Source organism: Dermacentor variabilis, chromosome 7 (assembly GCF_050947875.1).
Source record: "Dermacentor variabilis isolate Ectoservices chromosome 7, ASM5094787v1, whole genome shotgun sequence".
Classification (NCBI taxonomy): domain Eukaryota; kingdom Metazoa; phylum Arthropoda; class Arachnida; order Ixodida; family Ixodidae; genus Dermacentor; species Dermacentor variabilis.
The window spans coordinates 140,405,332-140,432,523 of NC_134574.1; the positions used below are offsets into that span (position 1 = coordinate 140,405,332).

The 27,192-nt window shown below is 47.3% G+C and overlaps 1 protein-coding gene across 1 annotated transcript; it reads left to right on the forward strand.

The window, feature by feature from the left end:
- Positions 1-1,698: 1,698 nt before the first annotated feature.
- LOC142587180 (uncharacterized) lies at positions 1,699-25,927 on the forward strand. Its single transcript, XM_075698062.1, has 8 exons — positions 1,699-1,853; positions 4,997-5,204; positions 7,966-8,113; positions 10,267-10,376; positions 14,914-15,037; positions 19,200-19,370; positions 23,629-23,766; positions 25,715-25,927. The coding sequence occupies exons 2-8, from the start codon at positions 5,044-5,046 to the stop codon at positions 25,883-25,885; spliced, it is 1,023 nt and encodes a 340-aa protein (XP_075554177.1). The 5' UTR covers positions 1,699-1,853; positions 4,997-5,043; the 3' UTR covers positions 25,886-25,927.
- The last annotated feature ends 1,265 nt before the right edge of the window (positions 25,928-27,192 follow it).

Sequence of the window (27,192 nt, forward strand, 5' to 3'; positions counted from 1 at the left end):
GATCCAGGCCGTCAAATGCCACATTTCCAGAAATTTGGGCAGCAACATAAATTTGTTAAGGGCGAAAACATTTTTTTAGCGATTTTAAGAGAAACACGGGAGTCCCTGTATACACGCGTATTTGATTTATGAGATACTCTGATAAGCACAGATCAGCGAGCACAATTTGTTTTGTCGACGCCGTCGGTAGCGAAGAACGAATATCCAAGCCACACTGACCACGTCGCTTAGATCGTCGTTGCGCGCCGATTGCCTGCACTTCGACACGTCCTCGTACGGTTGCTTTCGATCATGTCGGTGACGTGGTCGCTGGCCGCCACTTTCGAGAAGAGGCATATATATTCGACATCATATTGTTCTGACATACCAGCAGGCTATTCTTTATTGTGCAGAAATTTAAAAAATTTGCCCGTGGCAGCTAGCACAGTAGCAAAATCTTGAAGTGTATTTGTACAAGAGCCAGATATTACTTGCGTAACACATCCAAATGAATACTTGGCTAATTAATCCGACAGAAGAGAGGCGATCCTACAATCTGATGACCTATCGTGCCGCGCTTAACTCGTTCCACTAAGGTTCCATTAAGGACGTTTAACGCGTCGCCAAAAAAAAAAAAGAAAATGTTTTACTCATTCAGCCGAATATGTGCAGAACGTGGGTAAGAGCGTCTACGGAGGTGTTTTTACGACTCAGCGCGCAATCGCACGGACGAACTGTCGCACGTATACCGACAGCCGCTACTAAGATGCTTTCGACAGATTCCAACGGCCAAGAACAAGGTTCCGGTGTGGGCATTTTTCAAATGAATCGCGCGTCGGATCCGACTCGATGCTCAGACAGAACTTGCTGCGAAAAAATTTCTTTCATTAGCTGTTGTTGGTACGACATCTCGTACGCCCGCGGATCCCACTCCGCTGTCGTGCTTATGCGCTTCCTACTTGGCAAGTGAGCCAGAAAACCATCCGATCCGCAGAATGCGATGAGTTGGAAACGATGTCTGCTTCTCTAGTACTGGAACGTTCGAGAAAATAAATTTGGCAGCTGCACTAAAGACTGCTTACGTGAGGGAATGCGAAAGCATTATACAGTCCTCCCTGTAAGATGTTTTTTTGTTTTCGCGCGTTCCTTATCGGCGCAATATCTCGCCTTCGTTCTAACGAAGGCGGGAGAGAGATTCGACCTCGGTAACGTCAAATCAAAATGCGCCCTGTCTTAACGAGCCTGCTTGCTCGCGAAGAGTTCATAGCTCGAAGGGCCGCTCAGCGGCGTTCAATCGGGCATTAAAGTTTTTTTTATACACTCATGACGTGGCACCATTTGCTCACCGTTCGCTACGCCGTCACGTGACCAATGACGCACGAACTAGGCACACGTTTCGTCAACCAGAACCGTGTAACCGCACGGACACTTTTTGGTACTTTCAGTCACGCCCACAGATTTTCCCTTAATGGAGCAAATAACGCGTTCGCATTAATAATGGATTTAGGCTGTTCGTTACGACTGAGTCGTATACGGTGAGTTGCTTGACGCATTTTGCCCTCAACGCGTGTACATTGCAAAGAAAGGGAAAGGCGTGCAGACACGGACAGAAGAGAAGTGGACAACACGAACGCCGCATTCGTGTTGTCCACTTCTCTTCTCCTCTGTCCGTGTCTGCACGCCTTACCCTTTCTTTGCATTATGAATCCTTACCAACGAGCTCAGCTTTCTGTCTTTCTAAGCGTGTGCCTTACTTCGTTCACAATGGCTCGGTTTTGAAGACACGCGACTCATTCTGATTTCTCCGCCCGCAGCGACGACGAAGCCGACACCGACAACGACACCGACACCGACGACGACGCAGCTGCCGATATGTAAGCAATAGTCGCCGCCACTTTCGATAAATAGAAATGCGTGGATAAGCTTTGTTTCTGGTAGGTCTAAAGCGCCCGAAATGATTCCTTCACATTGAGGCGACCGTCGCTCGGAGGTGCGCGGATCCAAATCGGCGGCGGTGGAATCGCTATCATATGTAGCGATTTCCGCCGCTTCTGCCGCCACCCGAGTCTCTCGTCGCGTGGACCAATCAGAACTCGACTCAGCGACTGATTCATGCCTTGCGAGTTACGTAGCCAGGAATTTCCCTGTTTCTTTTTTCTTTTTTTGCAGGGGAAAAGAGGGGCAAGTGCTCGTTGCCGCACGTCGGTATTCCCAGGGATAACGTTAAGAGACACAAAGAGAGCGGTGTGGATCAGAGGAGAAACGGCGACAGCGAAAAGTTCTGGTTTAACATTGAAAGAAAAAGGGGAGCTGCTGAGGGCATGTTATGCGTAAGACAGGCAAGCGGAGGGCCATTAGTGTTACCGAATGGATTCCAGGGGAAGGGAAACGCAGTCGGGGATGGAAAAAAAAATTAGGCGGGGGGACGAAATTAGGAGATTTGCAGGCGCAAACTGAAATCAGCTAGCGCAAGGCTGGGGTAATTGGAGGTCGCTGGGAGAAGTCTTCGTCTACACCCCCCGCCAATGGGCATAAATATAGGGAGCTGCTCCTGATGATACCTGGTACATGTAAATTTGGACTGATCACGCTCGTTCCCGCGGAGGGCGCCATGCTCCGCCTGGCGGCCCTCCGCAAATCATTTATCGCGTTTGATCTCGTCTACTCACAATCTGTCTCGACAGGCTGCGTCAGCTGGCGCGCTAGTGAAGAAGTTCACAGAGGCTTTGAGAATATTGCCCGGTTCTGTACGGCAAGCGCCACGCCAAGCACAAGTATAATGTCGAGAAAGACGACCTCGCGCGAAAAGTTATAAAAGCGCGAACCTTAAAAAATAATGGGGTTTTACGTGCCAAAACCACCTCCTCATTATGAGGCACGCCGTAGTGGGGGACTTCGGAAATTTCGACCACCTGGGGTTCTTTAACGTGCACCTAAATCTAAGTACACGGGTGTTTTCGCAATTCGCCCCCATGGAAATGCGGCCGCCGTGACCGGGATTCGATCCCGCGACCTCGTGCTCAGCAGCCTAACACCATAGCCACTGAGCAACCACATCGGGTGTAGCGCAAACCTTACGCTAGCGCAGGACAGTATATGAGGACGTGGTAGGGAGGGTGGGAGTGGGGCTGGGCGTGGCTGGAGAGGGGGAGTGCAACATAAGGTTCATGCTTGGCAGATTACGCTAGTAGTAAAATAAGGCAGGCTTTTTTTTTCTTCTTTTTCTACCTTTCGCCGTGTTTGCGATTGCGCGGTGTTCACGAATTGCGAATGATGTGTACGACGCGCCATTTCGGCGGCAAGGGATTCCGCGCCGCTGTGGACGCAGGGAGGGTCCCAGTGCAAACGAGACACAAGTTCAAGCCTGAAGAAGGAGATAGCCTGCATGTATTTGGTCAAGGTAAATTTGGAAGCACAAAAAGCGCGCGCACAATACGCCAGCTTCCAGATTCGGCCCTGCCACGAACGCTAAGTGACCTCGGGTCAGAAATCGCTGTACTCGGTTCTTTCATGAGAACTCTTCTTCGTTGACCAGCCACCGATTTGACCGGTGTGTTCTGCTCATACGAGGAGCTTTTAGCGCTCGAATTACCTTGCGGATACAAGCGCTGAGAGTAACTGGAACAAATGTACCAACTGCTCATTTTTCTCTGTCACTATGCTTGCACGTAACATTTAGCCTCACGAAATGCACGTAATAAATGCGGACGTTCACTTACCCTATTACCCTGTTTGGCTCAAAATATGGTCGCTTATCCTATCCATGGTCACCTTAGAGACTATTGCTGAAAAGTATCATTTCTTTATTCGTAAGTCTTGCGGTGCTTTCCCAAGCAGACAACTGTAGGCAGTGTGACGTAGAAATACAGAACACAGTCTATGGCGTCAGTACTCCTTTAGGTCATGTGCACTGTAGCATTAGTTCAACTCCTTGGTTATGAATTAAAAGAGCCACGTATACTGTTATAAATGTGTTTTCCTGCATTGTTGGTAGTAGCGCTGATCGTCTCAAAGAGTTCTTCTGAAGGGGCCCTCCAGTTGCCGTTGCTTAAACTAAAGGGAGAGAAAATAACTGCTCGAGCTATACTAGTAAATTAACATTTTGCAATAGCAAGAAAACCACTCTTACCGTGGTGCCAACCTTCGTAAGCCTGAACGCGCACATAGGTGAAGAAATTTTGTACATTTACCTTTCGGTCATCTGTAAAACTTAACCGCAGTGCACCAGTCTAAATCAAAGGCAGCATTTTAAGGTAAACGAAATTTCAGAAGGCCGCCAAATTTTGACAACGCAACATCCCTTCTAATTACATGGCGTATTTACGACACTTGATCGTAACGTCGTCGTTTATGCGTCATAGCAATGGTTTGTTTGGCCAGTATTAAAACACTGATACACCACAGCAGCATAATTAGGAATAAGTGCCTCAAACACGCGTGTTATCAGAAGGGCGCGTGCCCTTTCGACGTTGCTAACTGAAAGTTCTTGAAATTTAGGCGACGTTTTGAAATATCATTTTGTTGTCAAAATGCCGCGCGATGAAATTCGGCAGTGTCAAAACACTCCTCGGTGCGAAAACCAAAGACTGGTGGTGACGGTCACTCACCCGCACCATGCTATTCCTGACGTCATGAATTTCGGATAGCGTCTGCTTAGGCTTAATTTCTTTATGAGCTTTAAGATACTTTGCAGTGTGTTCTATAAAAGGGGCTGAATACAGAACAGCAAAAGTTTCGAGAATGTTTGCTGAACCACAGCGGCCCGAATGCGTTTCAACACGGAATTCGCAAAATTGAAGATCGGCTTCCATTTTCTCTTCTAATATAGCCAACCTAGTTACCACTAAATTAACGAAAATGGAATTCGGGAAAGAATACTTCGGATTATAATACAATCTGAAGAACCCCGTGTGGTCAGAAATCATCCGTTGTGTCCCACCATAACATGTGCCCCGTAATCATAACGTGACTTTGGCGCGTAATATCGCAGAACCTTTCTCTTTTTTTTTTAACCCAGACCGGGAGCTTCTGTGTACAGTGGGCGACACAGCAGTCACAGTGTCCATGTACCCTCCAGACAGGATGTGTACGTACTTGTACTACACACACGTGGTCATCCAGGGGAAGAACATATACGGCGCCAAAGTGCAGAGCAGCTGGCTGAGCTACAAGTTTCGGGCCTTCAAATACCGCAGCGTCAAGAGGGGAGTCTCCTTCGACCACCGGTGAGGAGCAATTGCTTTAAAAGGCTGCCAATGCTACGTGTCACTTTCCGCTATTGGCGCACACTACGCCTAACAGCTTGAAACGGATGATGATGATGATGATGATGATGATGGTGCCACCACACACTGGACCACGACCTCGTACCAGAAGACGATGCTGATTATAATTATGACGCCTAAAGTTCTCTAGAGGATGCTTGCATGATACGGTTGTGATAACGCAGACTACGCCTACCACTCTGAAGAGAACCCATCGTGATGACGATGCGATTATTGCGACGACGAATGGCGATGCAGGCTACGTGTAACAGCGCGAAAACCAGAGGCAGGAGCGATGGCAAGGAATTATTCAGCTGCCACGTTAAAACCGATGGAAGGACGATAACGACTAAGCCTAAGGCTGAGCTAGGTTTCAGGATGACGATGATTATGATGATGACGACGACGACGAACATGTTCCCTTTCCTTTCGGTTCATGGTGTTAGGCGTGTTTTGCAACAGTCACAACAGCAGCAGCTGCAAATAGATGGTACGCGCGCTGCGTTTCAGAGACTGGATCGTTCGCATTGCCTCGAGTATCTTTTTTTTTAGTTAGGACTCGGTCATCGATGTATCGCATTTCATGTAGGTAGCTCGATGATCTCCGCAATGACCCAGTGGTAGAGCGTCCGTCTCGTATGCGGGAAGTACGGTGTTAAAATCGCAGAGCCGCCGGAAACACGCCGACTTTTTTTTACTTTTTATTGGGTAGAGATGCCCCCTCCCACCCCCACTCCATCCTTGTGTTCGGCTACTTTTGGGGATTCGCATCTCCACAAAATAAGGGGGGGTAGGTCTGTGTGGTTGTGTGTGTTATCTCTGGGTGGGCCGTTGTCCCACCACACGGCCTTGGTGACAAGCAATCCCCGCGGCTGTGACGTGCAGACTTATACCCCTGTCACACGGGCACCCGCGAACTCCATTGAACTTCTTCGTCTTTACGCCAATGGAGTTGCGCTCCGTGTGACACGGTCTCCATTGCGCCAAGGAAGTAAAATGGAGATTTTGGGCGAAGGGAGTTTGGCAATGGCCATTACGGATGGATGGAGTACTCTCGTTCCTAGGTAGCTACAGTTACGCAGAAAACCATGCTAGTAAAATCGTTGTAACTGGCTAATTTACTCATTATAGCATTATTATTTTTTTTGCCTTGGGATGTGCCACATAATGGAAGTTTCAATTTGTTTTAAGGGCATCAGCGTCTGTACCCTCTACACAAATACTTCGCCACGCCGGATCGGGAAACGTCGTTCCGGCATTTCGTTTGCCTTTATACGCACGCGAGGCGCACGTGTCGTTCAAGCCGAGTTTCGTCACTCATCTAGAAGCAGTTGAGCTCACCGCGAACACACAGACACGCACGATTACACAGCGCAATCACAACTCGAAGCGCACCGGACCAACAACGTGACCCGCACAGCCCACGCACCAAAGCAAGATCACAGTGTGGCCAGCATCGCTTGCAACTTCGCTATGCTTGAAAAACAAGTCTTGTCTAGACGTACCGCAAAGATTCTCGCTGTGATTTCATACTATTACGTACTCCGTTAAAAAAAAACACATATATAGATTACTTTAACGGCGACCGTATATGTCAACAGTTGCACGCGGAAGTAAGCGCAGCAGCGCCGTTTCTACCCCGTGCGGCGTCCGTCGAAAGCTCGCACTGTGCTGTGTAGCACGGCCGCAACTCCATTGCCGTCAACTTCCGTTAAGGAGTTTCGTGCTCAACGGAGTTCGTGGGTGCCCGTATGACTGGGGTATTAGAGCTGTCGCTGGTAGCCCGCCAGTAAAATAAATACAAGCGCCCTCACAACCACGTAGGTGGTCGACCGTTACGGGACCTGAACGCTCGGATCTAAATGGGGTGTTTGTCCACAGCCGAGGGCGTCCCCACCTAAGAGGCGCATTAGGACACCACGTGCGATATATGGCCTCCGTGGGAACGACCCAAACCACCACCACGAGACTCTTTGCGTGGCACCTTTTTTTTTTGTATTTCGCGGACTTCCTTTAAGGCTTCGAAAAAAAAAACGTATATGTAGCACGTATTGACTAGCAGAAAGCTGGATGAGGAATTTTTTATGATCTTTTACAATTATATCGACAACAATTTGCTCCGACTGTAACATTTGAGATGTCGAAAAATTAATAGTAACTAATTAAGTAATTAGGCGAAATACAAAGAATAGCCTGACTTCCACAGAGCGACGGCGAACACCGTTACTCTGCTTTTGTTCACATACGTGGCACTTAACATATTATAATATTCTTGCACTAATTCGGTGGACATGGTATACCCGTTGTTCTACAAAACGAGTCCCCGCTTGCGTCGGTCTTCCTTCCTCCAGAAACCATAAGAGAAAAGAATATTTGACAATATTGATTATTTAATCCTCGAACTGAATATGCATCCAGTATGAAATTTCATTACATTCCTATTACATATTTCAAATGTTCGCACGAGCTTCATAAGGGTGTACGAAAAGAAATCGTTTAACATACATCACGTAGAGGTTGAGAGAATGAGATCGGTAGAACGTGCTGTCTCCCCATTTAAAAGGGAATGCTCGTACCATCATCTCCATCAGCCGACGCCGCGAATGCATCGCAAACAAGGTTCCATGAGCTTGCATACCGTCATTTTTGACATTCCATCGTCCATGCGGCCTTCGGTTGCTTCCACGCCGCCACCCCGTGATCCATCTTGCTTCCGTTTCAGGTACATCACCGCGGCCAAGATAAAAATTGCCGCGAGTGCTTTGGCCAGCCTGTCAGATTACAACATTCAGCACTTCGGCGTGCTCAATGTCATCGGGAAGGCCGGTAACATCCTCAAAGCAGTGGGTTCCATGCAACCAGTTTTTGACGTGAGTAATCGCTGCGCAAATCGAAATTCCGTCGGGTTCTGCCCTCAATTAACGATGCCACGTACGGGGGCCCGTCGGTTCTCTACGCGCCATCAAGTGCGTCCGATGCGACACGCGCATTTCCGCAGCATTACGCATAATCGCAGTTGTACCTCGCAAACTTGTACCGCTGCTACTCTGTGCAGACACACACTCGCACACAGCGAGAGGAATAACGCCTTAACCAGAATGAAGAAGCTTGCGGTGTATTTTCGGCGTTGACGCGCCTGCTGGGCGTCAGGCGGCGTCGGCTGACCACGTGAAAAACCTTTCGACGCCGAGCGCGACGCTCCGTGCAGAATGGAGACAACCTGGGCGTCTACTGCGGCGTCGGGCACGCGAATGGCAGATACACACGAGCGCCGCTAATGCGTCCCTACGGCGTCCGCCATTCGCGTGCCCAACGCCGTTGTAGAAGGCGCGGTTGCCTCTACTCGGGCGTGGAGAACATCTAGTAGCCACCCTAGCCCATACCGTACCACAGCGCCCGCACCTGTACGACACATATTCACACATATGTGTGTGTGTTTGTGTGTGTGAGTGTGGGTGGGTGGGTGGGTGCGTGCGTGCGTGGCCGCGCAGGGTGTTTTATGTAACTTAACATGTCAATGAGAAAACTGTACAGCGACATGAAAAACTCCCGATACAGCTTTCTGTTGCTCAATGCATGCCACATAGTATTTTTCCGAGCTTGAAAGAAGCCTGCGAATACATGAAAGTGCTTCGAGCGGCCAGTCGCGCGGCAATTATGCGTGCATTTGCAGCATACTTTCACGCTCGGAAAAACATTATGTAGCCCGGGTTGAGCAACAGAAAGCTGTATCGGGAATTTTTCATTCGCTATACAGTTTTCTCATTTACAGTTTTAATCTAATCATATTTGAAAAGCCAAACAATTATTTAGTATTAATTATCCAATTAGGCTGAATGAAAAAAGAATCATTTGCGTATCACCAGGCGACGGCAAACAAAGATGACCTTGGTTCTATCCAGCTACATTGAATTCCCATATTTTTTAAACTCTTGCTGAAGTTAGCTGGGACACGCGGCAAAGAAAACGCGTGTGCATGGCCGAGAGTTTTTCAAGAAGTGCATCAACTTTTCAAATAAAACTTTGCGGCAGCCACAGATGCCTCCATCATGAAGTCTTATTCATACATATGTGTATGTGTTTGTGTATGTGTGAGTGTGGAAACGTGCATGGCGTTTCACGTAACTTAAACGACAAACGTATCTACTGGGTCGACAGGGGGCGCCAACCTGTACAGTGAATGAGGCTCATCTCCTCCCCCGCTCTCTGAAGTGGGGGAGGGACCAAGTCACGCAAATTGAACTATAGCCCTATCTACATGGTGGGCAGGGGTCACTGTCTCCCTGGTCACTCGGTAGATACGTCTATGGTTCAAGTAATGTGAAAGAACACCCTGTATATGTGCAATGGTGATCATGTGATCAGTAAAACAATATATATATATATATATATATATATATATATATATATATAATGTGTTTGTGTGTGTGTGTGTGTGCAAAAGACGCACACATACACAAGTGCGTGTGGTTTTCACATATGCTTCGAAACACAATATTGCTCAAGAAGACTCTATGTTATTCGACAATAATTTAACAGCCTTTAGTAAACGACTTTATTGTTGGAAAACACTCAACAATGGCTCACTAATACTTAATACTATTCAGCAATATATCAACAGAATTTAGTCGACGTTTTGTTCTGAACTACCCAACAACATTACTGTTGAATTATTGTTATGTGGTTTAAATAATTATTGAGGTATTGTTGAAAGGCTACTGAGTCAACAATTCATCAACCATTTGCCAACAACATTTCAACAGTCATATTCATAAACGTTTGGTTGCGGATACAGTAATGGTAAACAAATCTGCCTGAACTGTTCACGAAACAAGCTTAAGAAACTGGACACAATAAAGAGACGTCGCTTGTTAGGGAAGTAAATTATTGTTGGCTTGTAAACGCGAAACACGTAATTAAAGCCAATGCACCTTTTCAAACGGGTGTCGGAGTCCTCAGATTTCATTCTTCAAAATCAGTCCCCACCACGTTTAGCGAGCACTCTTTTTTTTTCTTTTCGCAGGAGATCAAGAAGCACCTTAATGGCTCGCACAATGTCATCGCGATCGGAGTGCGTGACTACAGTCGTCCGAGCATGGTCAGCTTCGAACAGGCGGTCAAGCATGTTGTAAAGTAAGTATCGTGTGCATGGCGGTGCGGTGCATGGCAAGGGTACATATAACAGTGCATCTTTCCGTCGCGCTGTGGCGCTGCTCTTCGTTTGGCATTGTATATGGCTCCTTACGGGAGTCGACGTCTATGGCGCTTATTCGGCCGAATCCTTTCGAGCATTGGTCTCGCATCCGACAACGAAGCTTCTGCGCAGCGTAGCGGAGCCCATTTTTTTTTTTGGCCACGTGGTGGCGCTTCGCGAATAAGCAAGCGCCTGAGAGGCGCGCGAAAAGCCGTCTCGCAATTATGGCTCCGCTGCATGGGGTTCATGTACAAGACTAGTGCTGTGCACAGTCCAGGAACGCCGGAGCAAATGCCCATTTGTGAATACGACTGCAAGGGCAAGGGACACGCGGTATGCGATTCGGCGTGAAATCTGGCAAGCTTCAAAGAGATGACGCCAGATTCAAATCGGTCAGTAACTGCCATGCATGGCAGTTACTCCTGCCAGGAGTCACCGGTGCTCCCGTCTTTGAAAGAGAGTGGCGGCAATATTACTTCATGAAACGGTAAAACAGCTCGCCCGAAGAAGAGTTCAGTATGGGCTGTGAGTTGCAGTTACTCGCGCAATAATATGAGCCACTAGCGCTCCAGCTCTGACAGACAGAGCTAACGACCACAATCCGTTGATAAGTACGAAACTCGAACGCAAATTCTGGGATTTCACCTGCCAAAAGCACGATCTGTTTATGAGGCAGGGGAGACTCCGGATAAATTTGGACCACCTGGAGTTCTTTAAGGTGCACTCAGTGCACAGTACACAAGCATTTCTAACGGGTAAGCATTCTTCGGCCACTTCCCATGACAATCTGTCCGTCCATCCGTCTGTCTGTAACGTGTGACACGACGCCCTAGTTAGGTATAGATGGAGTCCTACGGGGGGTATATATGAGAAGGCTTGATGACTGCGCATGACTACCGAGATTTGTGGTTATGACTACATATAGTGAGTACTAAAGAAGTATTTAAGGGGCGTTGAAGGAAAATAGTAAGTCGACTTGGACAATTGGATACCATTCCGGAAGCTTCGCAAGGCTTGTTTCGTGCCAAGAAAAGATTGCTTACCAAAAAAATTGCGTCTCGAGAGTGCACATATGTTTAGCGCAAGTCAAATCGCTTGCCCCCGAGCGGGAAGAACGTGATGTTGCATATGCCATCACTGCCCTTCAATGCCGTCGGTGAGTAACATGGCGCTCGACAAGGGGCGCTACGGTTCTCTGCGCAAAAAGCAAATGCGCGGCCTAGGGAAACCGAGCCAATAGAGTGTTCGATTCGCCGCTGCATCTGCTCTGGGTCACGTGGCGTCGGACCGTTCGGGAATCCCGCGACATCGCACGGACGCGGCAATCTCTGCTACTCGCAGGTTGTGCGAGTTTCGCGAGCCATCAAAGATTGCACTACGCGGTAACGAAACTACTCGAACAGGAAAGCGCGGGCGGCGAGGAGAGGAGGAAACGCAATCTTTCGGCCGCCCGCGTCGTTCTCAAGGGTAACGTCAATAAGTTGTTCTCTATCCTGAACAATCAAACAGAACCGGACAAATACCATTTTCTGTCATCTTATCAACGATTTTTTATTAGCGGGGGCTGAGCACCAGTAATCGAATTACCATGAGGCGTGCATTCACCATCATGCTATTACTTTAATGTCCCGAGGGAGTGTCGACTCCTATCCTGCATTTATTTTAATTTCCCAATTACATTAGACCTTCTTGAGCACCAATCTATCGCTTTAGCTTTACCTCATATTTGCCTTTACTGTTCTTTTAGATGTAATTAGGGCTAGTAAAAGACTAATAAGGTTAGCTATAATGAAATTATGTAAGCCTATAGTAAAGTTCCTTGAGACTCGTGAAGAGCGAGGAAGCGTAACGGAGATTAAAATGAAATTACTTAAGCGCAATGACGGGTAACTAAGAATCGTGATGCTAATCGAAATAATTTAGGTTATATAACTGCTTAAGCCTAATCAATATTATTTGAGGCTACTTTAGATTGAACAAGCCTGCAAGATTAAGAATAAGGTCAAGATTGAATGTATGAAAAGTAATCAGGGTTAATTAAGCCGACTTAAATCTAATGAGCGACTTAAGCCCGGTCATGATAAATAAGCTTAATGAAGGTCAATTCATATTACATTGCTTAACCCTAATTCTGATTATTTACAATGACATTATTTCGCCCAATAAGATTAATTCCGAGTATAATTAGGCTCACCAGTTATATAACTGCATCAGGTTTTTTGCAATACTTCCAGCACATTGTGTCATCCTCGATACATTGCATCATAGGCGGAAAGTTTTCATCTTTCCGGGAGGCGGGGCGCCCAGCTTTCCAAATCCTACCCACACACGTATGTATGTATGTATGTATGTATGTATGTATGTATGTATGTATGTATGTATGTATGTATGTATGTATGTATGTATGTATGTATGTATGTATGTATGTATGTATGTATGTATGTATGTATGTATGTATGTATGTATGTATGTATGTATGTATGTATGTATGTATGTATGTATGTAATATAAAATTTTACCTTTAGTAACAGTCGTACCTGAAGAAACTTCGTGTCACCTCGATGCATTGTTCATTTGGAATAATTGTCGTGTGCTTCTCCACAGCCTCCTACAGCCTCCTATAGGAGGCTATGGCTTCGCAATCACTAATACTGCTTCGCGTGACTACTATTGATCCCGATTTATATTGAATCCAACTTGGCCGCATTTTGGTTACTGAGTGAATTATATATATTTATTACCTCTGCGTTCAAGTGGCAATGTTTCCATTTCTAATAAATATTCTCAATTATTAGGAGAGGTTTTTTTTTTCGATCATGAATCGTTAGCGCTGCCTACTGGAATAAAAAGTTATCGTGAGGCACGTATCATTCACGCACATTTCACACGCCGCTGATAAACACTCTGCCGAAGGGGTCACTGAAGTCTGCCGATTTTTTTTTCAGTATCATAAAAACACGACAACAAACTTGAAGTGAGGTGAACATACAGCAAGATATTCATTTTCTAGGCACAGGCTATCCCTACCAATAGAAAGTTTTGTTAGCTGGCTACCTGTTTCTTTTAAAGAAATGTAATAAGCTTTGTCCTGTGTATATATTTAAATATATAGTGTCTGTGTATAGTGTTCACAGCATGCATTTGTTTTAAATGTTGTGAAAAAATACGGATAAGGTAACCGGCTCTGTTGCTCCTAATGCGCTTGTCTTCCTATTGTCAGGATTTGCAGCAATAATGCAGTAGTATGAATGACTAGCCGTGCACGTCCGCGCCAACAACGATGCAGTAAGCTTTTAGACACAATGATATTTTAACTGAAAAGGTAGAGGCCACTAAAAAGAAGCATCAAATGATGGGGGTAACAAAACTCTCATAACGACATTTTAGGAGGGGGGTGTAGGCTTCGGCATTGCCGACGGGGGGGGGGGGAGCGGCTGCCCCTTTCCGCGGTAAACTGTGGAGTAGGCTCAGGCCCCGGAGGCCCTCCTGCCCCCCGTATTTGGCGCCTATGCGTTGCGCCATCCGCGGTGTGCATAACTCAGCCACTAAGTCAACGATTCGTTGCATAAGTGCAAGGAGACCAAATGGATATAATGCCTGCCTATTCGCTATCTGAGAAGTCGCACTAGGAAGTTTGTGCTGTAATTTTGCATTCATCCTCCATCATAATGCGGCCGAAGTACGAAGCCCTCAAAAATAAAAAAAAATTTTACGGACATGCGTGCAGCTACTACTGCACAAAGAAAGGCGTCACCAGTACTCCCTTTGTGAAGGACGTTGCTGGCGACTTTACTCTGTTGAACGGTACTACACTCTTAAAAACACTTTGCATCCTTTGGGGCTCATCTCATCCCAGAACAATAATCGTCATCTGTCTTGCACGCATTTCCTTTCTTTAACCCGGCGAGTCCCGTACTTCCATGTAAAGAACGGCTTGTGCGTTATCAGCGTGACACAGCCTTCTGGACAGGAAAGTAGCGCAGAGCTTTCATGAAAGGATACCCAAGAAAGGTAGATGACGATTACTCTTGTGCGACAACATAAGCCCGAAAGAGTGCAAACAGTTGTAAGAGTGCGCCGCTCTCTAAAGCGAAAATGGATTTCTGTGCAGTTACTCCCGTAAAGAAGGGCGTCATGAGCACTTCCTAAGTGGAGCACTTAAGAAAAGGTTTACGCATTCTGAGTCGTATTTTGTCCCGCAACAATAATCTTCATCTGTCTTGCCCGCATTTCCTATAACGCGGCGAGCACGGTACTTCCAGGTCACGAGCGGCTTCCAGTACTTCCAGGTCACGAGTACTTCCAGGTCACGAGTAACGAGCGCTGAGTTTTAAAGAAACGCAAGCAAGGCAGATCACGGTTATTGTTGCGAAAAAAGCCCCAAAGGGCGTAAACGTTTTTAGAGAGTGAAGGCATGGTTACTCTCTTCACAAGGAGGATGCGAAATATGGATTTCCTGCGCTCTGTTGCCCGCAGTTCATTCGCCGTGGACACGGTTATCGCCATAGCTTCAGTGAGCTCGGCGGAGAGTAGAGAGAGCTGCCGCGCCGTGCCTCCGAACATCCTCCAAAGTTCGGCAGATGAAAAAAACCCGAGCTTGGTACGTTTGCTTCAACCTGTACAATTTCGAATTACGTCTTGGAGTCGAGTTCATCTATAATCACATTTTGCAAGCATAAGCCACGGCCGGTCTCAACCGTATGGGCCGTAATCACCTGCTTCCTTTGGGAGGCGACGGCCAATGCCAACTACGTGAAGGGTGCAGTAAAGTTTCGTTCGTTCTCTGTCCTTGCTTCACCGCTGGAACTTGAAGCTTCTCGGACGATGATCGGCAGTTGTTGATCAAACGCAGGCAGGAAGCGATGAGATCATATGTACAAGAAATATTTATAGGTAAACTTTTCTATATACATGGCAGGTAAAACAAATACATTACAAACTTGAACAATTGAGAAACAGTCTCACTCTTCGACTGTCTCAATGACTGTTAGAGCCCAGACTCGTTTTGACGTACATAGTACGGAGGCTCACTGATCTATCAGTAATCCTGATTTCAGCCAAGTCTAACGTACATGGTACGGAGCCTCACTGATCTATCAGTAATCCTGATTTCAGCCAAGTCTCATAATCTGTGCATTCCTCGTCATTGAGGCCACGCAACAGATAACGAACCCGCTCGGCCAGCGCAGGCATGATCAAATGTACACGGCTATGTGCTGGTACTTGAAAAGATGCAAACAACTTTTCGACCTCATCAAACCATATCGGAACGTCAGCGTCACACGGCAGCCGGTATGCCTTAAGCACTTTAGCACATTGTGCTATTCCATCCGTGATGGCACCGCGCCGATCGCTTCCTTCCGACACCGAAGGCGGCCTGCTCGACTGCTCAAGCTCCACTCTCCGTAGAGCAATGCGCTCGCACTCTAGCTGTAGGCGCACCTTTTCCAGCTCCAGCTCCAGGCGTCTCACCGCCATGGCCTCTGGATCTGTCGTGCTCGGAGCCTGAGCAGCACCTTGCGTCTCACTATCCATTTCAGAATCCGACGTCTCAGACTCGGTCTCTCCGACGCGTTGCAGTTCCTGCCGTCTCCGACCCTCTCTTTGTTCAAATGCAGTATCAATGTTTACGTTAGCCTCAATCGCGTTTGCTGTTCTGCGCGTGAACACCATTAACCTCACTGAACAACAGCCATGCCAACCTAGACAAAACGCAAGGAATCCCGCTCACCCGTTGCTGCTGGGGGCGCCGCCTGACGTCCTTGTCCAGATGAATTGCAACCCTTGCGGAATTCGCTGGTGGCCCTCTGATTCCTTGCGCCTGGCTCGCTGCTCGTTGTGGGGCTTGCCGATCCTGTCGTGCTGCGCCAGTAAAGTTTCGTTCGTTCTCTGTCCTCGCTTCGCCGCTGGAACTTGAAGCTTCTCGGACGATGATCGGCAGTTGTTGATCAAACGCAGGCAGGAAGCGATGAGATCAGATGTACAAGAAATATTTATAGGTAAACTTTTCTATATACATGGCAGGTAAAACAAATACATTACAAACTTGAACAATTGAGAAACAAAGTCTCACTCTTCGACTGTCTCAATGACTGTTAGAGCCCAGACTCGTTTTAACGTACATAGTACGGAGGCTCACTGATCTATCAGCAATCCTGATTTCAGCCAAGTCTAACGTACATGGTACGGAGACTTGGCTGAAATCAGGATTACTGATAGATCAGTGAGGCTCCGTACCATGTACGTTAGACTTGGCTGAAATCAGGATTGCTGATAGATCAGTGAGCCTCCGTACTATGTACGTTAAAACGAGTCTGGGCTCTAACAGTCATTGAGACAGTCGAAGAGTGAGACTTTGTTTCTCAATTGTTCAAGTTTGTAATGTATTTGTTTTACCTGCCATGTATATAGAAAAGTTTACCTATAAATATTTCTTGTACATCTGATCTCATCGCTTCCTGCCTGCGTTTGATCAACAACTGCCGATCATCGTCCGAGAGGCTTCAAGTTCCAGCGGTGAAGCGAGGACAGAGAACGAACGAAACTTTACTGGTGCTAAAGAGTATTTACCTTTCAGGAATAAACTGAGCCAGGTAGCTATAAAGTCCGAGGTTCATTGACAGAGTTATTCAAAATTAGCGAAGATGAAACAGAACCTGGACGCAGTAATGGTAAAAGCAAGCGAATTCAGGCTGGTACTCATAAACGAACATACAGCTTTCGAACAGGAAAGTGGAGATAACAGAGAGGAAAAGGATGAAACACTAACTAGGCTCATTTCCGAAGCAGCAATTGAAGTGGAAGGTAAGGCACCAAGGCAACCTACATTGGAAGTAATGCTCTATTACTAGCGATGAAGTTAGAAGGGCCTTGCAAGACATGTCCCCAGAGAAAAGCGGCCGGAGACAATGGAACAATAGAGAATTTAATCAAAAATTGGGTAGATATTATGCTTGAAAAGCTTGCTGCCTTGTAGTGTAGAAACCGGGAAGAATGCCATCATAATACTAATCTATAAAAAGGGTCACGTCAAAGCATTAAATAAATACAGGTCCATTCTAGCTATCTTTCAGTATTGCATTAAATATTCACCAAAATAACTTCCAATAGAATCAGGGCAACACTTCAATCAACTAAAGTAACAGGCAGCTTCAGGAACAAATATTCTACTGTGATATTCTACAATATTCCGGAATTACGATCGCGGCAGTAGATAGACAAGCAACGCTTTCTTGCAGAAAAAAAAAACAAATCGCACGAAAGTTTTTTTCTTTTTCTTTGCCAAACGACGTCCACTTCGATGGCGCGGCAGGTGGGAGGGCCACTCACAGTGACGTCACACTGTTTCCAAACAGCGAGAGGTCTGTTCGAGGCACACTATAAACAAGCCAGTAGTAGTTGGTCACGGCACTCCCGCTTCGCAACTGAGCGCCATGAGCAACATGAGCAACATGAGCGCAACAGGAGCGCCAGTTTGAAGCATTTATCTGGCTTTAGCGATGGAGATCATGTCGATTGCAGAAAGTCTATGGCGTCCGGGCATCTATTTTCGCCGGGCTGGTCGTGTGGCCATTCAAAGAAAGCGTTGGCTTCCCCCAAAAGTCCCAGACAACTGACATTCCTTCGCGCTGTAGCAAATATTATCTGGTTCAAAATCGCAAACGTGCAATTTTCTTTTGCTTGGTGAATAATGCACATTTCTTGCACATTTCAGTGGGACTTCACCATTTCTTGTTTAACTCTACTGCACAGAGATTCACTAGTGCCATGTATAATATTTAATTCTGCACGAAGCGCCACTTTAGGACGTACATTGTTTATCTTCTCGGAAGCCAGCAGTGCCAACTATTAAAGTTAAATATAATCCTTTATAAAACCTTCATGCGCTTGTGTTTCAAACTTGCTGCTACCTCAAAACATTGAAATTGGGTCCTGCAAAAGTAGACAAATGTGTTTCAACGTTTACAAAGTGCCCGGCAAAAATCTCGATTAATCAATTCGTCGATAAAAAATCCTCCATCGAAAGCGATTAATCAACTCAAAGTTGATATGATCATTGATTAATCGTTATTCTAATTAAAGAATTAATCCACCATCCGTAATTCGTAAGTGCAGCCTTTTTCTTAATTAGAACTGGTGCACGTTTACCGCACACCTTCCGCACTATTCCTAAGATGTTCAACGCCAATTGATTTGTTCCTTTCGCGCACAACAGCAGCTTGGAAGGATACGAGACAAGCAAGTCTATGGCCGCAATTTTCGCCAAGAACAAAGCACGAAGCAGAAGGGAGTCATCCACGGTGTTGTGGTTGTGCCGGCTACACGTATAAATTCGTCCAGTGTCAAATGAAACAATTGCTTGTCCTTTTTGAATGCAAATTAATGTCGGTATGGCAGCATTTCAGTAATTTCTTTTTATCTGCGCGTTTTCCTTCGAACAAGAGCAGAACGTTATCTTAGATATCGCAGAGCCTGAGTAAATATTTTGCTTAAAAACTTAAAAAGCGAAATCGCGCAACACACCACCCTGCAACCTGTACAGAAGCTTGCCAGTAAACACATGCTGAAAAGACTACTTTTCAAGGCCGTTTAAGTCGTCCAACGGACACCGAACTGTGGCACTACATCTCGCCGCGCAAGAATCTGCGCTCGCGGGTCGCGTAGCTTTGGCTCTGCTGCACGGAACTACCGCAACAAAGTGTAGCCAGCGGATGGAGTCGTACTGCGTAGTGATATTCGAACGCGCGCGGAACTGCCTGCAGGCCAAGCTCTGGTATCTGCTGAAAAGGAACGCCACTGACAAACAGACCACTACGCTGGGACTTTCGTTCGAGATGGGCACGCTGATTTACGAGCTGACCAGCGACCACAACGACCTGGCTAGCGCCGTCAACGCTGAATGCAACGGAACTGCCCTGACAAGCAGAGAAGCGGTGAGTTTTCGAAGACAAGGACTTCTTTGCTGACTTCGCACGGGTCGCACGGGTGGTACGGGCTTAGCATTTCAGGCGCTAAGCCATGCTCCCTAAAGGGTTGCAGAACATGGTGCCCATTCCTCTTCACAATCTCTCTCTCTCTCTCTCTCTGTTTCTAGCATTTCTGAGATCTGACTATCCATGTAACCTACTTACAAAAGCGGCGATTTCGTTACTTTAAAATGCGAGTTGCAAGTGCCATAAGACAGGTCCAACGAGACAAGTGTTATGTTTTAAGTGGCCGACTGGCCGTTCCGCAATTACGTATATCCCCAAAATGTTGCACATATATAAAGAAAACTAAAGTGTGTGTTTTGTGTGTTCCTATCTACAGTCCACTATTAACGGAATAGTTGACAAAAATAACATGCGAAGGGACGACGAAGGCGTTTTCGAATCGAACACTTTTCTCGACCACAGACTAGACGAACAAAGTATTGGGTACTTTCAAAAGTTCCGCCTTTACCATTGGCGAACCAATTTTGCGAGGGTTGGCGGTAGTAAAACTTTCTGAATGACAGCAGTAGGTTCCCTCTCGGTGCCTAGGTGAGGGGAGGGGGGAGGGGCGCTCATAGAGAATATACGGCGACTCTAGGGGCGACATGAAAAGTTCGGAGTAATTCTCAGAAAGCTTTCTGTTCGCTCTTCCTCTCTGCGAATGGTGGGAGGCGGCGCGGGTGATCGTCCTCACAGAGATCGAGGCAAGCAGCCTGCGAACAAGAGCTTTTCTTTAGCTGTAAGCAGCCTTGGGTCGCATCCGACAGACAGATTGTGGTAAATGGTCAGCGCGAGGAACACAAAACGAGTAGGAGTGTTCCAGCGACTCATCATGCCCGTCATGCCTTCCTCGCACGGCCATTCCGCGGAGTTCGCGCATATATGCGACAGCGGTGCCTTAAAGGGACACTAAATATTACTATGAAGTCGAGTTAAAGTGATAAAGCAATGCTCTAGGACGTCTAAGGCGTCAATATAATCCCGAACAGAGCTTTATAACCGAACAATTGAGGTAAATGCATGACACGATTTGAGACCTCCACCCGCCCCCCCCCCCCCCCCCCCCCCGGACATTCCGGTACTAGCTCGATGAGGAAAGCACTCCTCACAATAATTTGTCACTAGTGCTCAACCACACGTAGTAAAAAAAATCATTTCGTTAGGTTATAAGACGGCAGAAAATGCTAGTTGTTTACTTCTGTACGATTCTAAGAAAAAAATAACATTTTGACGTTACCCTTGAGTAGTATGGGTGGTCGAAAGGTTTTGTTTTCGCTCGACTCTGCGCGCTCGCTTCTGCACCGCGCGCGCTTCGGAGTTTGAGTTTTTCGTTATCGTGTCGTGCTGCCCTGGGCCTGCTGGCTCGCGAAACTTGCATTTCGAACAAGCAGCGAGAATGCCACGTCCCTCTGATGTCGCGGGATGCGCGAACGGTCCGCGGAACTTGGCCAAGGGCACTTGCAGCGGCGAACCCAACGTTACTTATTACTGCGTCCCAACAAGTGAACCTCTCCGTTCGAAGTGGTTAAGTGCCGTACATCTGCCACAGCGCGTTGTAAAAGAGCCGAAAAATCGCATAGTGTGAAAAATCACTGCACTTTCGTCCAGAGGATTACGAGTTCAACGCCGACTTACTGAAGTCGTGTGGATTGCCTTACAACGCAATGCTTTCCCGTATCGCTGTTCCGTCGGTCTTGCCTGCATTCTCCGAAGCGCAGGAACAACTGCAGGTCAAAGACGGGGCGGTGAGTGCGGCATTTGATTTTCACGAAGGAAAAGCTAAAAATGTGCGAATATGTACAGCCATGACATACAGCCGCTGTCGTAGTAGTACGCAACGACGCCGGCAGCGCGAGCCCTCAGCAGCAGGTCACGTTCATCAGTGCCTAAATCGCTGCAGTCGAGCCCAGCATCGCGAGCCAATGTGTCTTTGTCAGGGTCGTTCATTGCAACGAGTGTCAAAGCGAGCGTAATAAAATAAAGAACCAGCTTATCGTCGCGCGCCTTCCCTTCCGCTAGCCACTATAGTTTCGCTTTCGCGCTGCTGTCGGCTCTGTCCTGGCTCTGTTTCTGGCCGTGCGTTTGCGTTTTGCGAAGAAAAGCCTTAGCGCCTTCTGCGGGCGCCGTTTTACCCACCGACGGCGCAACGTCACCATGACACCATGACACCATGACGTCACCACTCCCCGATCGGAGGGCGGGCGATTTGAACTGGACTAGAGGCACGCGGACGCTTCAGAGCGCATTTTGTCTTTAAAGAAGTCTCATTTTCCCCATGAAACGACTGTTTCGAGGTTTCTGGGATGGTATTTCAACAGTCTACGTTGACTTAATATTAACCTTTAGTGTCCGTTTAAGCGCGAATAAGACGAAGTGTTGCAGAAGCGCTGCACGAGCTGGTAGTCGGCTTGACTGCTTTGTCCAGTTGTACGTACTGCATAAATACAAACCTTCGCTTTATCTCGACGTACGGGTAATCCACGCATCAGTTGTTGGAGGTATAGCGGAGTCCAAGGACGCCGGACCAAGGAGTTACGCAGAGGTCGTCGCTCCAGTGTTTCCACGATGGCGGGCAAGTCGGTGAGGGCACCATCAACGGCACCGGCAACACCAGCGATCATCCTTTCACGTCCTCCTAACTCGGGAACATTCTAAGTCGCAAGTGACATTGACGTTGAAAATTGGTTGGACTACTACGAACATGCGGGTCAGCCCAGCCACTGAGATCCGAGGCTCATAGTCGCGAATGTGCTATTATACCTCAACGGAACACCAAAGATACGGTCAACCACGAAGAGGAAATGGGAAGCAACTCCGCGACTTGTACGGGAGCGCCGTCGGACGAAAGGCCACTGCAATGAAAGAGCTAGCCACCCGTGCTCAGGCATCTACCGAACCGTAAATATTCGACATTCAGGACGTGTTGGCACTACGTCAGAACACTCATGCTAACGCGTACGAGTCCCACAAGGTTGGACACGTCTTGAAGGGCATAGCGGACGACGCGTTCAGCCTCTTTATGTTTCGAATTTGCACTAGCGTCAAAGGCATCATTGAGGTTTGCTGGCGCTTTGAACAGGCCAAGGGTCGCCGTTATTAAGAAGCCGAAGCCGTTTGTCCGGTTACCGAACACCACTGTGACCGTCCTTGTACGAGGAGAGCTCCCTCATTTCACCTCCGCCTCCGCCTGAGCTCGCACGGATGGTACACTAATAAATTGAAGCGAGCGCTCCCGTTTCCTCGGCGATTCCTCCGCGCCTTAAGTTCCTCTAGTTCAGGCCGTAGTGCCAGGAACTCAGGGACTAAGTTCGCACCGTCGACGCAGTCTCCAGGTCTCCAGGTCCAGGTCTATCTGTGTTTGTATACGGCAGGTGCAGTATCTATCGTACTTTTCTTCTGTACACACCTCTCATCACCACTCAGCCCTCGACAACCATCATACATCACCTTATGGTCCTCATTTCGTCGCTGTATCGACGATAAATATTATTGCAAGCATCGAATTTGGTTGCACATAGTGCATAATGGAAGTGGACGTGAATGGGAAGTTTTGAAACCGAAATAAAGAGAAATCGAAAAGTGCCAGACGCGAAGTGAGTCTAATGTCGAGTAATTTTCGAATATTGAGCAGGCCATTTTGACCGTTACTATAAACAGCGCTTCACGTACTACTATAAGTTCAACGTTAGCAAGATTGTCATAATATGGCGCATTATAAATCCTTCTTTAATAAAAGCGCCAGTTGAGCACTCGGAACGAATAAGCAGTTTATTCGCACGCTTAGGTCTAGTTGGTGCGTGTGTATGGCAGCACTTTAGCAGCAAAATTCTGGTTACCTGGACGACGTAGTCTTCTCCACTGCATCTAAATTCTCGTATTTATCTACAGTTATGGATGAAATTTATTGCACATTTCGTTCACTGTTATGCTTGATCCCGTACAGTTGGCGGTTTCAAATATTCGGAAACTACTCGAAAGGCCTCCGTATTTACGGATAGCGACTATTCGATTGGAAGACGCAGTCGAATAGGGGAACATTCGATTCGTTATTCGAAAGTTTCAAATGTTGGCGCACGGTTAGTTTTTATCGAACCGCTTCAATTAAACTTTCGCCTCACATTAAATTTCATCATGTGCATCGGATCTGCACCTACCTTTTTGCTTACTAATGGGCGTCGAGGGTACTGATTCGACGTCGACTGCTGGCGTTCTGTTCTAGCTCTGCGGAGCGGCGTCCGTCGTCGACAAAGGCAAGCAAACGTTGGCCGCACCGTACCTCACGTACGGTGGATTCCCGACTCCCGGAAACAAGAGGAGAGTCGTCTTCACGGACTACCTGCACACTGCCACTGCAAGGGTCAGTACATGGCAGCGCAAGCGTGAGGTCGTAATTCGTCTGGATAATTTTTTTCCCCCCAAACACTTTACCGTTTGCGTATACCGGGTTATACAGAAGACGACCGGGTTGGCGGCGCCAACTGGTGGCGCAGAGCTTATTAAAACAAAAACAGGATAATTATTGCAATAGCGAAGTAAGTTCTCTACATTGCAGCTGGTGTAAATTTTAATTTTCGCCAGCGGCATAATCGTGAACGTATGTTTTTTATCTCTTTTTTTTACAGCGGAGCTGTTAGCCTCCGGGTAATCGGCATAACCCCCTGAGCAAGCAAAATTGCAATGGCTCATCTCATTCCCCGCACCCGTATTGCAGAGGCTACAAGCACACAGTCAAGTGTAGCTAACCTTGCGTACGTTGTCTAATCATGCATACAAGTACAGAGCAGCGAGAGTTTTACAGAAGAACACGCTCTAAACAAGCACCTATCATAGGCCGCATTTGATCATACCCCCGTGAGCACGCCAAAAATGCAATGGCTCGCACTCCCGCAAGGCAGAGGATACCATCCCTCAGCAAAGTGAAGAGAACAGTGCGTGCATTCACTGATGTCACCCATACAACACAGAGAACAGCATACATTTCAACAAAGAACAAGCCTGAACAAAACAAGCATCCGAATTACCATCAATAAAGCATTGCATCAGCCTCAGCTGCTGTAGTGGTGATTTTCAAAAGCTTCGCGGGACATCCACTTTCGGAGAGCCGGAATAGCGATTCAATTTTCTCAACAACGCAAGTGACGTGGACACGTTTCTAAGGTGTCGAGGTTAAGCGAAGCATCAGGAGATATCGCTACCAGCGTTATTGCTTCTGCGCACTTCTCCGGCAACCCGATAAACCGCAAACATTAAGAATTTTCCAAGCCAAGCTAAAGCTCTCTAATATTACAACGCTTTAGCTTGTCCGAAAACTTCTCTTCGCTTACGGATTACCGGGTTACCGCAGCCGTGGACGACAACATCAATGCTGATTTCGACATCACGTGACTCATTGCTCAACTACAATGCGAACTGTTCCTTATCGCGTGAGTGTTCTCGGTGAAGGGGAATCATAAAGGGGGCGGTCGTTAAGGAGTTTTCCGCTACCGACGCTTTAAAACAGCAGTTATGTACAGTACAGTAGGTCAGTGAAGTATTAGCTTTGTGCGCTATCTGGTTAAACTCTGCGTAACGCGGTACCGGCATTGATGAGGCTGTACACCACCCTGGTAACCCGGTATACCGCAAACGGTAATGACGTTTACGGACAAGCTAAAATTCTCATCGGAAACTGACTGCTGTGCAGTCAGAAACCGCGGCGGACATGTACAGTCGTTCACCAAATGCCTGTATTTTTTCTACTACGCCACCACATTAAGAAATATTATTGCGGCTGTGTGTTCATTGTAGACTGGCACACAGCTACTACTCCATAAAATTTTTAAAAGCTCAGGGTGGATTATTGTGCTTTTGTAACACAAAAAAAACGGTAATTTACATTTTTCTTACCAGCCTCTAAACAGCACCCAAGAAGACGAAGCGTGCTGCTGGTGTAGTTGCCACTACGACGTAGATCCTAGCTAGCCGCCTCCGATATTTTCCCAGGAAGCCGCGGGCCGCCGCGGCCGGCCCCGAATCTCGGAGGTCACGCTGATAAGCAGCGAGTTGTAGGCTATCCATCACTTATGGCAAGTGGTGTTGGATGGCTTTTTTTCTTCCAGGTTCGGTATCAGAAGCGGCTATCTTTTGGAGCCTACTGTTCATATTTCAAACGTCAAATCTTGCACGGAGGTTCCTCGACATCGACACTATCTCATACTAGGCATATATACCACGTGTTCCAAAAATTTTGTCGCAGTCGGCTTTCAAGAGTACACGCGTTGCAGAGCCCACGGTGGGCCTTGACCTTTTTTTTTTGTTTTTTGCAGTTCTTGAACGTCAGTGGCGGAACCGGCAGCAACAACCTTCGTAGTCGACTGGCCTGGATGTTGTTCAACGTGCACCTGGGAGACACGGCAAAGAGATGCGGCGGTATCCTGCCTTTCGAGCTCGAAGATAGTTTCTGTAAAGTATTTCTTCCGTCAGGCCAGGGATGCTGAGACAACGCAGGCGATTTGAAAGGAAGGAAGATAAAAATGTAAAAAAAATCGATTTCTGCGCTTCACTGTGGCGTGACTCATTTTTTTTTTAATAACTCGATAGCGTTAGGTCACCGTGTTCGAAATATGGTACGAAAGCCCGTGCTGGTGGTCCCAAAATTCTTAAAAAGCTCTGATTCAATGGGATGGGAGTGACGTTTCCCTGGAGCTAGGGAGTGATACTCCTAAAACCACCGTGCCCAGAACCGTTGAAGATGCGCGGCCAGCCGTTCTAACGTCACGGATCCCGGAGGCAACCCTTCCAGGAATGTGAACCCCGGCGGTCCAGCGTGCCGTGCTGTTTACGGCCACTTCCTGCTGGCACAAGCTGGATGGCACAGTTTCCGCGCCGTGCCTCCCCCGGCACCGTAACGCTTGAAGCTTGGTGCTCGACGTCCTTGGCCACCTGCCGGCACTTACTAGAAGGGCACTAGCCCTCCCTAATCCCAAACTGTGGACGCCGAGCTTGGAGCCGAAGGCAACGTCAAATTCTAGTGTCTATATGCGCCGCTAGGATGCCTCGATAGTACCGCTTCTCTCCGTTTCAACTGCGGCGCTGTTGTCAAGGCGTCCTGATTTGCAACGTCTGGCTAATATCTGTATACAGGAAGGCAACAATTTAGGTTTTAAATTTAGTGTAAGGATATCGTGTGTTATGGTATTCAACGAAAACAGTGAACAGACAGCGGAGGTACAGGGCCAGGAAATACCTCGGGTAACAGAATATAAATACCTTGGTATATGGATAAACTAGGGCAATAGATATATGGAATCACAGGAAAAAAACTTAAGACTGAAGGGGAAGAGAAATGCAGCCATAATGGAAGCACAGAGCGCTATGGGTATACAATAGGTACGAGGTCCTCCAAAGTATGTGGAAAGGTGTACTGGTTCCAGGACCTTCTTTTGGAAATGCGGTTGTTTGCTTCAAATCAGGGGTACAATCAGGACTCGATGGGAAGCAAAGGTCAGTGGGTCGCCTCGCATTGGGCGCTCACGGGACGACTACAAATGAAGCTGTGCAGGGTGATATGGGCTAGACTAGTTTTGAAGTGAGGGAAGTTCGCAGTAAAATTGAGTATGAAGAACGCCTGAGGAATATGGAAGAAAGTAAACAGGCTGGGAGAGTGTTCAGGTATCTGTGCAGGAAAAACACGGATTCACAGTGGAGGAAAAGAACTAGGAAGCTTTCCAGCAAGTATGTGCCCTGTTGGGTGGGCAACACAGCAACAAAGATGGTCAAGTGGAAAGTCAGAGAGGCTGAAATA

Coding starts and splice junctions, on each gene's coding strand:
- LOC142587180 (XM_075698062.1), top strand. CDS start 5,044: ATGTACCCTCCAGACAGGATGTGTACGTACTTGTACTACACACACGTG. Junction 19,371..23,628: donor CCCTGACAAGCAGAGAAGCG/GTGAGTTTTCGA, acceptor GTTCTGTTCTAG/CTCTGCGGAGCGGCGTCCGT. Junction 23,767..25,714: donor TGCACACTGCCACTGCAAGG/GTCAGTACATGG, acceptor TGTTTTTTGCAG/TTCTTGAACGTCAGTGGCGG.